This window comes from Pezoporus occidentalis, unplaced genomic scaffold (genome assembly GCF_034315485.1).
Source record: "Pezoporus occidentalis ecotype Australia unplaced genomic scaffold, CSIRO_AGI_Poc_V1 ctg83, whole genome shotgun sequence".
NCBI classification, from domain to species: Eukaryota; Metazoa; Chordata; class Aves; order Psittaciformes; family Psittacidae; genus Pezoporus; species Pezoporus occidentalis.
In genome coordinates this window covers 76258-91945 of record NW_026916192.1, presented here as the reverse complement: position 1 = coordinate 91945, position 15688 = coordinate 76258, and the positions used below count along the sequence as shown (strand labels likewise).

General features: G+C 56.0%; 2 protein-coding genes across 3 annotated transcripts in view; one reads left to right on the top strand and one right to left on the bottom strand.

Annotated features, from left to right (window-relative positions):
* The first annotated feature begins 1835 nt into the window (after positions 1-1835).
* Positions 1836-13358, top strand: GSS (glutathione synthetase). Its single transcript, XM_062604097.1, has 13 exons — positions 1836-1909; positions 2189-2325; positions 3490-3635; positions 5645-5720; positions 6243-6382; positions 6524-6640; positions 7081-7161; positions 8331-8408; positions 9632-9698; positions 10264-10458; positions 10639-10720; positions 11208-11397; positions 12205-13358. The coding sequence occupies exons 2-13, from the start codon at positions 2197-2199 to the stop codon at positions 12326-12328; spliced, it is 1425 nt and encodes a 474-aa protein (XP_062460081.1). The 5' UTR covers positions 1836-1909; positions 2189-2196; the 3' UTR covers positions 12329-13358.
* A 632-nt stretch (positions 13359-13990) lies between these two features.
* The window catches only part of ACSS2 (acyl-CoA synthetase short chain family member 2), a 36459-nt gene continuing 34761 nt past the window's right edge, over positions 13991-15688 (bottom strand). For both annotated transcript variants that reach the window (XM_062604095.1, XM_062604096.1), the window contains one exon: positions 13991-15551. In XM_062604095.1, the coding sequence (XP_062460079.1) occupies positions 15424-15551 (128 nt within the window). In that variant the 3' untranslated portion in view covers positions 13991-15423. The remainder of the gene's footprint in view (positions 15552-15688) is intronic.

The window sequence follows — 15688 nt, the reverse complement described above, 5'->3', positions numbered from 1 at the left end:
AGGAAGGACCTGGTTTGGTTTGGATTTATTTACACATAAATCAAATTTATCTGTTGCTAAGCCAGACACGTTCCTGCAGAACTCCCTCCCTTGATTTGTCACGCTGCCATTTCAAGCCTCATTGCTGGGAAATGAGCATCTTGCAAGTCTGTGAAACTGCTCTGAAACCTGAGATTTACCAGATGTACTCAACTGGGGAAGCACAGAACAGCCCCCAGCCTTGGATCTGTCTGGAACATGAGCAGAGAGCAACCCTATCTGCTGAGGAACCCAAAGTCAGCACAAACACACATCTAAAGAGGGAGAAAAGATCAGCTTCCATTATGCCGTGGGGCATCCCGGAGACTGCTGAGGCCCTGGGAGCCTCCAAACTGCAGCACAGCACATGGCCAGGGACATCCCATGGGACACCCGAGTGCTCTCAACACCGGGAACAAAGGGGACTGCCTCATGCTAGACTGCATCCAGTTACCCCTGGCCACCCTGTCCCCAGGTCCTGCTGGTACAGCACAGCAAAGGGATGTGGGCAATGACGATGTTGAAGGAATGGAAAACGTGAAGATGTTTCCAACAGCAGTTCAGTTTGGGCTCTTTATTTCCAACTCCAGGCTTAGTAGAGCTTCTGTCTTTCCCTGATTGCAAAGGGCAAATTTCAGCTCCTGCAAAGGCAAGGATGGCACAGCTTCAGTACAGAAGGAAGTGCCAATGAGTTAACATGGAACCATAGACTCCCAGACAGGTTCATGTTGAAAGGGACCTTAAAGCTCATCCAGCTCCAACCCCTGCCACGGGCAGGGACCCCTTCCACTAGAGCAGCTTGCTCCAAGCCCCTGTGTCCAACCTGCCCTTGAGCACTGCCAGGGATGGGGCAGCCACAGCTTCTCTGGGCACCCTGTGCCAGAGCCTCACCACCCTAACAGGAAAGAATTTCCTCCTTATATCCAATCTAAACTTCCCCTGTTTAAGTTTTAACCCGTTACCCCTTGTCCTGTCACTACAGTCCCTAATGAAGAGTCCCTCTCCAGCATCCCTATAGGCCCCCTTCAGATACTGAAAACTGCTATGAGGTCTCCACGCAGCCTTCTCTTCTCCAGGCTGAACAGCCCCAACTTTCTCAGCCTGTCTTCATACAGGAGGTGCTCCAGCCCCTGATCATCCTCGTGGCCTCCTCTGGACTTGTTCCAACAGTTCCATGTCCTTTTTATGTTGAGGACACCAGAACTGCACACAATACTCCAGGTGAGGTCTCACAAGAGCCAAGTAGAGGGGCAGGATCACCTCCTTTGACCTGCTGGTCACGCTCCTTTTGATGCAGCCCAGGATACGGTTGCTTTCTGGGCTGCGAGTGCACACTGCAGCCGGGTCATGTTCATTTTCTCATCCACCAACACCCCCAGGTCCTTCTCCGCAGGGCTGTAGCTGTGCCTGGTTTGGGCAGAGAAGAGATTCAGAGCACCCGATGGCTGATCGATGCCAGGTGACTGGTTAACACCAGATAACTCACCTCAGGCCAGCTGCCGAGCAGCACACGGAGCGCGGCTGCACTGCGCTCCCCTCCGCGGGGCGGGGCAGGCAGAGCCGTTAATGAAGACAGCGCTGATCACCTCGGGGACACGCTGCACGCCAGCACCCGCGGGGCGGGACGGCACAGCATGACGTCGCGACAAGACGTCACAACATGACGTCGCGACATGACGTCACAACATGACGTCGCAACATGACTTCACGCCTCCCCTTGACGCCGCTCCCGCCACTCAGCACCGCCCGTAGCGCCTTTTCCCCGCCCCCGCCCGTGCCGCTCTCCCACGCTCATTGGTCAGGTGAGATGCCAATCGGCACCCGGGGCGGGGCGAGTGGGGAGCGCTGTCCAATCGCGTGGCGCGGCGGCAGCCCGCAGCGGCTGGGACAGGTGAGGAGCCGGCGGGGGCTGCTCCGGGCCGGGGTCGGGTGCTGGGATCGGGGCCCGCTCCCTGCGGCGGGTGCTGCTCGGCCGGGGCCCGCCTGGAGCAGGGCGGGAGGTGGCGGCGGCGCGGCCCGGCCCGGCCCTGCGCAGGCCGCGGGGGTGCCGCATGGGCCTCCCTGAGGGGGCCGCGGCCTCGGGCTCTGGTGAGCCCGCGGTGCCGGTCCTGAGGCGGGGCCGGGTGCCGGGGCTGCGGCCCGGGTGTGTGACTGTGCTGTGCCCCCGCAGCGCCGGGCATGGCTGCGCCCTGGGAGGACGTGCTGCGGGACGGAGCGGCCATCCGGGAGGCCGCGGCCGTGGCTGTGGACGCGGCGCTGCTGCAGGGAGTGTTGATGCGGACCGAGGGGCAGCCCAACGCCTCCGATGTAAGTGCCAGAGCGCAGGCACGGGACGGGGTCGGTCCCGCCGCGGTGTGAGTCAGCAAAGCCGGGGGAGGGCGGGGGGAGCCGGCTGTCATCCTGGGGGCTGGAGCCCGACGACCTGGGGCTTGACTCACCGCCATGGTGGTGAGCGCGTCTCCCTGAGACACAGCCCTGCAATACAGTTCCAAGGAGAGGGGTAGGTCCGGGATTGGAGGGATTGCCAGGAGCCTGAATGTGGGTGGTGGTGCGAGTTCATCCCTCACCCAGCCTCTGAGCACCCCAATGAGCCTTTGAACGAGGGCTTGCAGAGAGTGCTCCCTGCTGCAAGTCAGCCTTCACCCCATACGTGGGATGAGGTGACAGGGATGGGGGTGGCTGATGTGTGGGGTTACTTCTGGTGAATCCCTGGCAACTGGCTGGGGTGAAGGTGCTGATGGGGGTCTTGGCCTGCTGGAGATGGATCTGGTGAAGGGTCTCAGAGGAAGATGTAACCCTGTGCAGGAGAGGTGGGACACTGTCAGGGATGGGTCCCTGAGGAGCTTGGGGGCAAGCAGGGAGCTATACTGGGACCTGGCAGGGTGCAAGGAGGGAGGTCTCCACCATGAGGATTGCTCCTTGATGTCAACCCCATAGTCAGAACTCTGAAGGAACCCAAAAGAGTGAGAGGAAGAGGGAGCTTGGAGAGGCCAAACACATTGCCAGCGTCCCTTGTGTAAAAGTCAAGGGGTGTTGGGAGCTTCTCTCTCGTGTCATATTTTGGCTTTGAGGGTGGGCCTGTGCCTGAGCTGTGGGTTTGGAATCTCCCCTGGGACTCGGAGATCAAAGGCAGTGACTCTGATGGCTGAAACCCAGGACTGGCAAATTCCCCTTTGCTCTGACCCAGAGGCGTTGTGGAGACAGTGCTCTCCAGCTCTAGAAACAGGGCATCCTCCACCGGGAAGCACTCACCCTGCTCGAGCTGTGGAGCAGCTGCTCCTGCAGTCCCTGTGGATGCTCTTCAAGCAAAGCCCTCAAAAGCCAGGGGTCAGCAGGGTTGAGCCATGTGTCTGTCAGGGTGCACCCGGGAGGGCTGGGGGTGGCTTCAGCCTTCACACAAGCAGAGGCAGCCCCTCTTCAGGCCTGCTTAGGCTGCACAGACCTGACCTCTCTGCTGCTGCATCTTTGCAGGTGGTGAATTTCGCTCCCTTCACGCTCCTCCCATCTGCAGTACCCAGTGCCCTGTTTGAACAAGCATATGCTGTTCAGCAAGATTTTAACATGCTGGTGGATGCTATTAGTCAAAACAAGGAATTTCTGGAGCACACTCTGGCCAGGTAACACGCTTTCACGGTGCATTTTAATTACTATTTTAAATGCAAAGCATTTACCACCTCTCAGCATTCCCACCTTCCGTCCATTCATGTCCTTCACCTGAGGCAGGCACTCCTGTCCTCTGCAGAAAGTGTATCCTTTCTTGCATTATTTGTCCTAAGATTAATTCCCATCAAGTCTCTGTGTTTTGAGGTCTTCTTGGGCCTCAGGAGATGGGACATCTGGCCAAGAGGTGACTTGCTGCAGTGATCTTCAGTTTTGCCAGTGCTTCAGGGCTGTGAATTCTTATTGTGAGCTTGATAGCCCCTGGGCCTTAAATTCAAATTGCTGGGTCCAATAACCACCAGCTCTGCCTGCTGTTATGAAGAGGTATTTGTCCTCCTGCCACCCTTCTCTCTGCTCTGACACCCAGTGTCTTCTGCTCTCCCAGCCATGCTGGGAAGGTGACCCACAAGGTGGTGGAGGAACCAATCCCTCACTGTGGAACCCATAATCTGTAGGGCTGATGCTTCCACAAAATGTGTTTCCCTTCCTGCTATCTGTGGGGGTGCTGCTGGTGTGGGGGATGCTGCTGGCTCTCTGGCACTGGAACAGAGCAAAGGAGACTTTTCCAGCATCCTTCTTGTTCTGGCCCCTCAGAGCTGTTAAATGCTTGTGCCTGTTCCAGAGCTGGCTGCAGCCAGAGCTTGTGGGGACATGCTTATACCTGTGGTGAAGGAATGCAGCGCCTGGGGCTTGGGTGCACTTGGGTGCCTGCCTTATCCTGCCTCCTCTGCATTGTCTCAGGGCAGCTCCTTGGAGGTGCTGCTCACCCCTGGCTCAGGGATTTGGGATCCTGAAGAAAAGCCAGACCTTCTCTAGCAGGGCCACTTGGTACCATGGTGTGTGGGATTTGGAACCCAGCAGGATGGGGGTTCAGTGAAGCTTGTGAAGCTTCCTCTATGAGCTGTGCGTGCAGGCCCAGAGGGGCTTCGCATTCCTTTCCTGTGTGCAGAATTCTGCTGCATTCCTTTGCTTTTGCTTGTCTCTTGCCCTGCAAACGAGTCACCTCTGCACATGGTGGTGCTTTTTGTAGAGTGCAGTGCTGAGCAAAGCGGGCTTGTGTTGTGGTTGTACACCCTTGATGAGGAGTGCTTTCATGGTGAGATGCTTAAGAGTGCTGCAGGACCTGGTTTAGGCACAGCCCTGCTGTTGGTGCTGGGGAGTGTCCCAGGGAAGGTTTTCTTTGTGGAGAAGTGATTCAGAGAAATCTCCAGGAACTCTCCAACAAGGTTGAAGTTGACAAGCAGGAATTCTTTACTGCGGCGCCGGGAGACACGGGGGATAGCTCCTCCTAGTGTGTCTGAGCCGAACCTCAAAACAGACTGTGATTATATGGTTGCTTAATGTGCATATTCATTAAACGTCATACATATTCATTAACCATCTGAGAACCGCTTTACAACATTCCACGCCCATTTTCACATGCGCACAACAACGTGGTAGTGATCTTTTGGGGGTCGTTTACTTCTTCCAACAATCTTCATCACTTCTGTCAGTCTGAAGCACACGCAGTAAATAATGCTTACAGCAGCTTAATTGGTTCAGTAACACTGCAGACATAATCATCCTGTCTTACTTATCAGTTAGCTTAGCTGCAGCCCATCCTGGACATCTGCTAGGTTCAGATACTCTTTATCTACATGTCCTGTTTTTCTGTCCTGTTTTTCTTACACTTATTTTTGTACTAAGGTCATAAGGACCTAAAACTATGTCAGCTACAATGGTTTATCTTATACAAGGATTCTCATTATGTTCTCTAGCTGCACTCTGCTATTTTTTCTGTGAAACATGTACCTCAGTTATTTTCCATTGCTCCTGTTACAAAGCCACCAAACTTAACATTACTTAGAACTGATTTTCTTATTTGTGAAGGTTTGTATTTCATTTTATGCCTCCTTGTCTCAAGAGTTAACTTCCTCGCTCCCCTGTGACAGTGTAAGGAGCTGATGTGATGTGTGTTCCTCTCTAGCACCATCAAGGTGGATGACTTCACAGCTCGACTCTTCAGGATCTACACACAAGTTCTGGAGGAAGGCTTGGCTCAGGTACCTGCCAGGAGACCTCAGTGCTCAGTGTCCCTCTGCACTGTGATGGCCTTGCCTGGGCTCTGTCTGCAGGCTTGCTGCTGCTTGGGACTGTGCCCTGATCACTCCTGCAGCACAATGTTGTGTGTACAGCCTGTGAGCTTGGGACTTTGCCCTGTTTGGTGGTTGTTCCCTTTGGGTAGTGTTGCTGGAAGCAGCCAGGCCTTGACTGGGGGGGGTTAATATGTCCTTGTCCTCTGGGAGCCTAAGGAGAGTGCAGGGATGTATTCCACATCAGGACCTGTGCTGGCAGGCTCTCCCTGCAGAACCTCCTTTACTCTAACAATTGTTAACTCCTTGGAGTGCTAAGGAGGGCAGTGGGTCCTAAGCAAGGGCCAAAGCACCCATGGGCATGGCTTGTAGAGGTTTGTATCAGTGTGAAGGTGTCTGGATCTGTCCCAGGAATATTCTGAAGCAAGGTCATCAAAGGGATTTGCAATTAAAAGCATCAGGAGCCCCCACTTCACCTCCCCTTTGTTCCAGTCTGTGTTTTTAGGCATAAATCGCTCTGATTACATGTTTGACTCTGGGGTGGAAGGGCCACCAGCTCTGAAGCAGATAGAAATAAACACCATTGCTGCCAGCTTTGGAGGCCTCACCTCCCGCACTGTGGCAGTCCATGGGTAAGGCAGCATCTCTGGCCTGTGCTGCAGCAGCTGTATGCATGGCCTGCTGCACAGCCTGCCTCTGCATGCTCCCAACCTCCTGCTCCCTGTGACTGGCCAGGGGCTGTCGTGGCATTGATAGGGTTCTTTGTTCCACAGGCAGGTGTTGAAAGTGCTGGGAAAGCCTCAGGAGGCATCACGTCTGCTGCCCAACAACCCATCCAAAGGCCTTGCCTTGGGTATTGCCAAAGCCTGGGAGCTCTATGGCTCTCCAAGGTAAGGAGAGATGAGGTGCTGGAGGCTGCTCTTATCTTGTCTGCCCTGAGGATGCAGGAGTTTGGGTTTGAAACTGTGCTTTCTGTTTGCAAGACAAGCTGCTCTCAAAGCCTGGAACACCCTGGGAAGAGCACTGGATTGTCTTAGTGCACAAAGCTGCTGTGTTCCAGAGGCAAGGAGGGGCAGAGGAACCCTGGAGGAGTTGTGGGGTTCAGTAACCCTGCACAGAGGTTGCTTCTCCTCCTGCCCTTGGGCTCATGCCCTGCACTGTTTTGGTTGTTACACAGGAGCAGTGCTGCCCTCTGTTTGCATGCTGACCCATAGAGGCTGGTGAAAATGAGCAGGAGCAATGCAGGAAGCTCACAGAGGTCAAAAGTTGCCATTCTTGGGTGCACATGGAGTGTTTCTGGGTTCAGTGATGTCCTTGGTGTTTCTTCCAGTGCTGTGGTGATGTTTCTGGTGGAAGAAGTCCAGAGGAACATTTTTGATCAGCGATGTGTAGAAAATGAGCTTTGGAACAGGTAAAGGTTGGATTTTCCTTGGATGGGAAAGGAAGGAGGTGGTACAGGCTTGGAAAAGGGAAGCAGAGTGAGCTGCTGCCAGATAATGGTGTTTCCCTCGAAGCAGCTTTTGGGGTGTCTCCAGGCTCTCCAGCAGGCGCTAGGAGTGTAGGAGCAGGACAGGCAAAGATGGAGGTGCGCAAAATCCATTTGCTTTTAACTTTGTCACCTAATCATGGATAAAGTCAAAACACTTGTAGTTTCTGGGGCTGTGAGAGGCCATGTCTTGGTATGTAACAGGGCAGCCTTTATTTGGACTTAATCTCTGTTCTGTTATGCAGCTCTCTGAGTGTTCCTTCAGTGGCCTCCTGACCAGCCTCAGCACCCACCTTCATCTTCTCACCAGCTTCCTAAAGCCTCTCACCAGCTCTTTACTGGAAATACCAGCAGCATCAAAGCCTCTGGTCTCCAGGGCTGATTCCTTGCTGATACTGAGCCTGTGTAGTCCTCAGAGCTGCACCAGTGGTAGCTTTGCTGTGTGCCCAGTCTCTTAGATGAGACAGTAAGGAGCAGAGCAGGTTAACGAGGGTCCCGCTTGCCTCTGACTCGGGGTTTGGCACAGGGCATTTCATAAAAGCTTAAATAATGAAGCTCCAAAGCAAAAGGAAGCAACGTGGCCGTGGAGCAAAGCACTGGGGAGAAGGAGGTGCTCAAAGGTCTAGCCCCGGAGCCGTGCTGGAGTGGTGGGCGGTGTATCCCGTATCGTGCAGTGTCTCCACATCAGCAGCTCCACACTGCCGCTGTGTGGAGGAAAGCAGGAAGGAGATAGATAAAGCATGGGGGGAGTCGCGGTCTGCAGCTCTTGGCTTGGAGGGCAGCAGTGGGTGAATCTGTTGTGTAGGGATAAAAACCCCAGGATAGCAACTTCTCTTAGAAACGCTTTAGGAGATGAAAGGAGAGATGGAGAAAGCCAGGGGTTCAGGGACACGTTCTGCTTCCTGTAGTATCTGGGTGGGAAACACAGGAGAGAGGTGCTAAAACCTGGGACTGTTTTGCCCTGTAGGATTCCTCTGGCTCTAGCATGAAGCCTGTGAAGGAGCCACCAGCTCCTACTTGCTGGAGCCACTGCCTCCACCTCTGATTCCCAGCTCAGTGCCCTGCTGGTGACTTTCCCACTCCTCTCTTGACAGGGATATCCGGGTCATCAGGAAGCGCTTCAGGGATGTGTTTGAGAAGGGCTCTCTGGATGAGGCCAGGAGGCTGTATATGTGAGTATGAGCCAAGGTGTGCATCCCGGCTCTGTGTTGGGCACACAGGGCTGCAATGGGAATGTTCAACCAAAGCTGGTGGGATATTCTGAGTGTCAGTAGTGCCTTTCTGAGAGTACTTCTCCATACTCCAGGCTGCTGCTGCCCCTTAGGTCTGGAATGATTGTTTGCATACACGCACCAGTCCCTTACAGCTGGAAACATAATTTCCCTCCTTCAAGCAACAGCCATTAGAACTCTGTGGGATCTTCAGTTCCTTCACATACATCTGCTAGGAGAAGTCCTGGCTGTTCCAGAGGCTTCCCCAAAGCTGTTTCCTGTTTGCTGCTCACGTGAGGCTCTGTCAGTGGGGGCTAGGGTGCTGGAGGAGGAAGTATCCCACGTCCTCATGCTGTCTGTTGGATAAATACACACTCAGCATCTTGCTCTCTGCCTATGGAGGCCTGTGCAGGTCACGGGCTCCAAGTGCTGGCCATTGGTCCCAAGTGGGACATTTGTCCTGTTTCCATGTACTGTGCTTGGAGCTGTACAAGCCCAGAGGAAGCTCTGGTTCCATGGCAGTGTCTTTAGGCTGTTTTTCCCTTGGTTTGACCTTTGGTGCTCTGCTGTGTTTAATTAACAAACACATTTGTCATTGCCATACAGTTAAAGTGTATCCACTGCACTTCCTCAGAGCATCCTCTCCTCTTCCTGCTCAATGCCTTTACATTACACTGCCAGCAGGTTCTGTGCTGCTTTCCCTGAGCACATGCTGGGTGGCCCAAGTTTGGGTGTGTGGTGCTGCAGGGGTGCTGGTGGCCCTGCCCTGGTGGGGTGATGTGGTGCCTGGGCAGGTGGTTGAGTTGATGTCCTGCCTCGAATTGCCACTGGAGAAGGACCCTGTTCCCTCCCAGCTTCCAGCATGTCGCAGGCCTGGCTCCTGGTGGCAAAAGCTGTTGAAAAGTAAGGGTCTTCCCTCCGTGCTGGCTGGAGCCTCGGAGGCTGTGGCTGGTCATGGGCAGAGGTGAGGTGTCAGCTCCCTGTGTCTCAGGCAAGCGGCTGGGGCGCAGTGGAGAGGAGCCAGGGCTGGCAACTTCCTCTGGCAGAGCCAGGCAGGAGCAGAGCAGCCTGGGAGAAGGGGCAAATGCTGGAATGTTGCCTCCTGACTCCACTGCAGCCCCCTTGGTGCTGGGGTGTGGGCAGGGGTGGCCTGGTTCTGTGAGTGCCTCTGGTTTGTGTTCCAGGGACGGGCAGGAGGTAGCAGTGGTGTACTACAGAGAGGGTTATGTGCCAAGCAACTACAACGAGCAGGTCAGTGCTGGCCCCTCTGCTCCAGAAAGCCACCCATGCTCTGGCCTTGTCCAGTGAGTGTGAAGTGCCCTGTGATCCCAGGGGCATGTGTGCTGTCCAGGAGGGTTGGGGTCAGTCCTCTCCCACGTGGCTAATGGCATCGGGAAGCTGTGATGCTGCAGTGATATGGGTGTCCCTGGCATACAGTAAGCAAAACGAGTGGCTTTCTTACCGCAGCACTGAACTGCTTCTGTACAATAGGGGTTAGCACAGGTATTAGCACCAGCTTGAAGGGTTTAGGCTTGATCTACAGACCGCGCTGTCCTCTGCTATAGGGCTGTGAGGCTGCGTGATACGGACCGGGTCTCGCTGTAGCCTGCAGGTGGCAGCACTGGACAAGCTGGGAAGGGGGTGATGGCAGAGGAGGTGGACCAGGGGTGGGGGGAATCCGTGTGTGCATCTCCAGGGTGCTGTTCGCATCCCGGGCAGGCAGGCAGGGAGCGGGCAACTCGTGTCCATAACTGAACAGAAAGGAGTGAAGCGTTAAACCTTTGCTCATGGGATGGTCGCTCTTTTTCTGCCTTAGAACTGGGAGGCTCGGCTGCTGCTGGAGAGGTCCCGGGCAGTGAAGTGCCCTGACATTGCCACCCAGCTGGCGGGCACCAAGAAGGTGCAGCAGGAGCTGAGCCGCCCGGGCACTCTGGAGAGGCTGCTGCCCGGGCACGCTGAGGCAGTCAGGAGGATCAGAGCAACCTTTGCTGGGCTCTACTCCCTGGACATGGTGAGTGGGGCTGTGCAGGGACAGAGAGGCGGGCAGGCATGCGCTTGGCCTGTGGGATGTTTCTCTCTGGTTAAGGAGATGCTGTGGTCCCCAAGGGACCCTGTTGATCCTGCTCACAGGGGGGTTCCTGGGGAGCCCCTGCTCCTCCCTCATGCTTTGCTGTTCCATCCTCCCTGACAGGGTGCAGATGGGGACAAGGCGGCTGCTATGGCAATTGCCGACCCCGACTGCTTCGTGCTGAAGCCACAGCGAGAAGGTGGAGGTATGAGCTGAGCCCATGTGGGGCTTCACTGCTGCTCATGCTGGAGCAGGAGGGGTGGTAGCTCTGTGGTGGCTCCTGGTCCTCTGCCAAGGGGGTTGCAACTGGATGATCTTTAAGGTCCCTTCCAACCCAAACCAGTCTGGGATTGTGTATTAGGCACAAGTTCTTCCCTGTGAGGGTGCTGAGGCACTGGCACAGGGTGCCCAGAGAAGCTGTGGCTGCCCCATCCCTGGGAGTGTTCAAGGGCAGGTTGGACACAGGGGCTTGGAGCAAGCTGCTCTAGTGGAAGGTGTCCCTGCCTGTGGCAGGGGTTGGAGCTGGAGGAGCTTTAAGGTCCCAGCCAGCACAAAGCTGTCTATAAAAGATGGGTGGAGGAGCTGGGCTTTGGGGAGCCCCAGGCTGGGTCTCTGGCTGCTGGGGCTGCATAGCTGGGGCCAGGGGTTTCTGCTGTGCTGGGCAGTCCTTGACTTGCTGGTTTTGTTGTCAGGGAACAACCTCTATGGTGAAGAGCTCAGGCAGGTTCTGGAGAAGATCAGAGACAGCCCTCAGAGAACCTCCTACATCCTGATGGATAAGATCAAGCCACGGCCAGCCATGAATTACCTGCTGAGGGCTCACAGCCCCCTGCAAGTGTCTGAGTGCATCTCAGAGCTGGGGATTTTCGGTGTCTATGTCAGGTGAGAACGTGCTTCTACTGCAGGGTGGTTTCCTGCCCCAGCCAGCACTGGGGTTGGGAGCATTCTCCCCTCTGCAGTGTGAGCACAGCAGCAGGGCTGATGTCTGCAGGGTGCAGGAGGTGCAGGAACATCCCTGCCCTGGCAGCAGCTCTGAGCACTGCTCAGACCCTGCACTGCTGCTCTGGCCCCGCTGCCAGTGAGCCGGTGCTGGCAGTGATGGGTGTAACAGGCACATGGAGCTGGTGTGTCCATCCCTGCTCTGGGAACACTGCTCAGGTCCCTGGTGCAGCCACGTGATTCTCCAAAGCCCTGGCTAGTGCAGGAGTACCTGAAGGCTGAATTTTCAACCCTAAGTAGCTGCTGCTTTTGTTTAAAACCCTCATAGGCCCATTGAAATGGTTCCAGAGCTTCTCAGTTCAAGTCTTTCTGGTATAATTTTAGACACAAATGTACTCTGGCAGCATTCAGAACCTGGCACTGTGTGTGCAGTCACCCAAAGCACTGCTGAGGGAAGGCACAGAGAGGGCAGGGCACAGCTCTGCTGTGTGCAGACACCTGCATCAGCCCTAGGGGTTTTACCTGCCCTGCAGTGGGTTGGGGAACACGAATCCCACCGTCCAAGCTGAAATTAGACCAGGTTGGATATAAGAAAGCAGTTCTTCCCTGAGAGGGTGCTGAGGTGCTGGCACAGGGTGCCCAGAGAAGCTGTGGCTGCCCCATCCCTGGCAGTGTTCAAGGCCAGGTTGGACACAGGGGCTTGGAGCAAGCTCTGTGCTGTGCGGTGCTCACCTGCCCTTCCCTTTGCAGACGGGGCTCGGAGCTGGTGCTGAACGAGGCCGCTGGGCACCTCCTGCGCACAAAGGCGGTGGAGCACGCGGATGGGGGGGTGGCAGCGGGGGTGGCCGTGCTGGACACCCCTTACCTGGTGTGAGGAGGTGACCCCGTCCCGCTGCTGCCTCAGGAGCTGAGCTGCCCCAGGCTGTTCTTGGGGTGCGCTTGCCAAGGCCTGACCTGCTGGGGACAGTGAGGAAGGGCTGGGAGGACACCGCTGCTCAGTCGCCCCATGGACCAGCCCCAGCTTCTCTGCAGGACAAAGGGGCTCCCCTGCACATGTCCCTGCCCCTGCATATCCCACCCGTGGCCTCCCAGGACAGCACGGCTCTGGCTGTCCCTTGGGAGCCACAGCAGGCACTTGTGCTGCTCCTGCCTGTGTGCTCCGTGATGCTGTTTCTGGAGACACAAACCCAAAGCGTGCCCCTGTGCCGCACGAGGCAGGCAGCAGGCGGGCTGCATCCGAGACCCCCCAGTGCTGATGAGGAATTGGAGTCTTTATCACTGTGCCCATAAACCCCAAATCTCCAGTGCCTCCCACTGCAAGTCCTGCACTGAGCAGCTCCTGCCCGGGCTGCTGCAGCACTTGCAGCACAAAGGGGTGTCAGGGAGCCCCAGCCTCAGTGAATGGCTCTGTGGGACCTGGGAGCTTTGTGCTGAGGAAGCAAAGGAACTACAGGAGAGGCTGAGCAGGTGCAGCCTTGCTGCCGATGCTTCCCTCTGGGACCAGCATGGGGCACAACGTGTCACCCTCCAGGTTTCATGGGCTGGGAACAGCAGCAGTGCAGGGATGTGAGCCCAGCCTCTCCTTCCCAAAGTCTTACTCTTCCTCCAGCCCCTCTTCCTCCTCAGCTGAGCAGTTCGAGGGGAAGCAATCACAATGCACCTTTCCAGCAGTGCCTTGGTTAAAGCAGCCTCAGCTCTACCCTTGTGGTGACACCAGAGGAGCAGATTAAAGCCACTACTCCTGAAGCCTGACTGTGCTGAGTGCCAGTGCAGCACTGCTGCTGTCCCTGTGCACCTCAGTGGTCACTCCTGTCTGAGGGGGAGCGGTTCGACATTCCTGGGGGTTGTGGCACTGGGGGGGTGATTGCCCCCAGCCACACATTAAAACATGATGTGCAATCTGAGCACTGCTCCTGTGCCTGTTCTGTGTGATGCTGGGTGCAGAGAGCCAGGGGCTTCCTCCTGGGTGCCCGGGCTGCTTTGGGCAGGGGTCCATGTGTGCACAGTCCTTCTGTGTACCTTGAGCTGGGGACGGCTGAAGCCAGCCCATCCCTTTGTGCTGTGGGTGCACCGTGGTGGAGGTGGGTCCTGGCACTGCAGCTGGTGTGAGGGCTGCCTGGCAGGACACATCTCCAGGAGGAGATGCTGAGCCCGGAGCTGGGATGCTGTGAGCTGGAGCAGCAGGGGAAGGGGCAAGGTTGCACCAGTTGTGAGGAGCAGGAGCGCAGCGATGGAGCGTGGCCCTGGAGCTGACACGGGACCAGAGCATGGAGGCAGAGGCTGGTACCCAGTGCTGTGCCCGCATGAGGACCAGGCCTGGTGTAGAAGTGAGCCTTGAGCTCCTGTGGTGCTCAACTGCATCAGTGTCCTGTGGTGTTGGTGTGAGATGGGTGTCACAGTCTTGTGCTTTCTGTGAGCCTCAATGGAATAACGTTGGCTGGAGCCCAGGGAGAAACTGAATCTCTGCCCTTGCCCCAGTGCCCAGCAGCAGCACAGGCAGTCACAGCCTCTAACTCTAGCCCACACACTGAGCCCATTTCCATTTTGTTTCCTTGAACTTTATTCCATAAAACTCGAGCTGTTTCCAGCCAACATGACACAGTGAACAGTAACTGAGGACAGTAACTGAGTGAACAGGAACAAGGTGGCACAATCCAGTGGTAGAGAGTTGTGGGGGACTGCACACGCAGGTTATGGATCACAGACAAGGGCTGTGCCAGCAGGAGCAGCAGGTAAGGAGTCAGCCATAGGCTTTGGACTACAGCAACCAGCCCCAGAGGCAGCTGCCTCACCCACCACACTCTGCTCAGCTGCAGGTAAAGCCTCTACGACTGCTGCAGCACGTTTTAAAGCCCGTTTCTCCTTTGGTTTAAGTGCAAAATCAAACAGCTCACATGCAGTGTTTATACAGACATTACAGAGGAGGTAGCTCAACACAGGGCTGGAGTTAAATGTACTTCACTGGAAGAAGAATGGCTTTGGCAGTGCCCTTGTGATGTTCAGGCTCTTGGGCTATGGGTTTTGGGGTTATTTTTCCGTCTCAACATCTTAAATCCCTGACACGTTTAAACAAAAGCCAACTTTAAACATCTTCCACAATGATCTTCCTCTTGATGAAACACCAGCACTAACTGCCCTGCCTGCCTCGGTGGCCTCTGCATGGGCTCCCTGCCTTGGGTACCACAGCACCCATTCCCACCCCAGGACACAAGAGGAGCATCAGCCCAAGCTCAGCTGTGAGCTCTGCAGAGCACATCACACCAAGGCTTCTCCTTGACCATCCGTGGCTCTGTCGTGTCCACAGCCAATGCAGGACCTTGGGTTGGGTAAAACACAGCCCCCGGCACCGTGCACTTGGGAAGCAGCAGATCTTGGTACCCCATTGCTCTAAGCAAGCTGTTTAAAGCACAGTGCCCCCTCAGCCTTGCCCCACTCCCTCTCAGGCTCAAGGACCTCTGCTAACAGCAGGCTTGGACAGTGGATGCAAGACGGAGGCTCAGCTGCACAGCTGTAATGTGCTTTGCAGTGCTCCAAGGAGAAAGAGGGAGCTCAGCTGGGCCTGTGGGGGCTGCAACTCCCTTCCCTGCCTGCATCGAGTAACTCCAGCTCCACCTCCCCTCCAAACCCCAGTGTTCCTTCCCACTGTGCACAAGGTGCCAGCCCCCCTCAATTACGTAAAGTTAACCAACAACCCCAGCCCCAACTAACTGAAACATCAAGAAGGAGGTGCTGGAAAGGGAGGAGGAGGAGTGCCCCTGTGCGTGAGGCTCAGCCTCACGTGTACAGCTCCCATGCGGAACCGGATGCACTCACTCTGAGGCAGGGACACACCAGTGAGAAGTGGCCTCTCCAGAACCTGTCCCTTCTTCAAACACTTGTACATTCAACTCAATGGGTGAAGGTCCATACCCCGGGGCAGGCAGCTGGGACCTGCTCACAGGACACTGTGCTGCCACAGCAGGGCCGATGCTACTGGCCAGTGTCACATCTGTTGTTGAAGAGTTGGTCTATGATGCTCGGGTCTGCCAAGGTGGACATGTCCCCCAGGTCATGGTCATTCCTGGCAATCTTCCTTAAGATCCGCCTGGTAATCTTCCCTGTAACAACAGCCAGGAGAGGGGAGCAGAGTCAGCATCTCCTCAGCATCCTCAGCACGAGTGGGGAGTGCCCAGGCCTGCAGCATCCTCTTTGCCCTGAGGTTGCTCCCCCCTGACTTTGGGTGGCCCTGGACAAG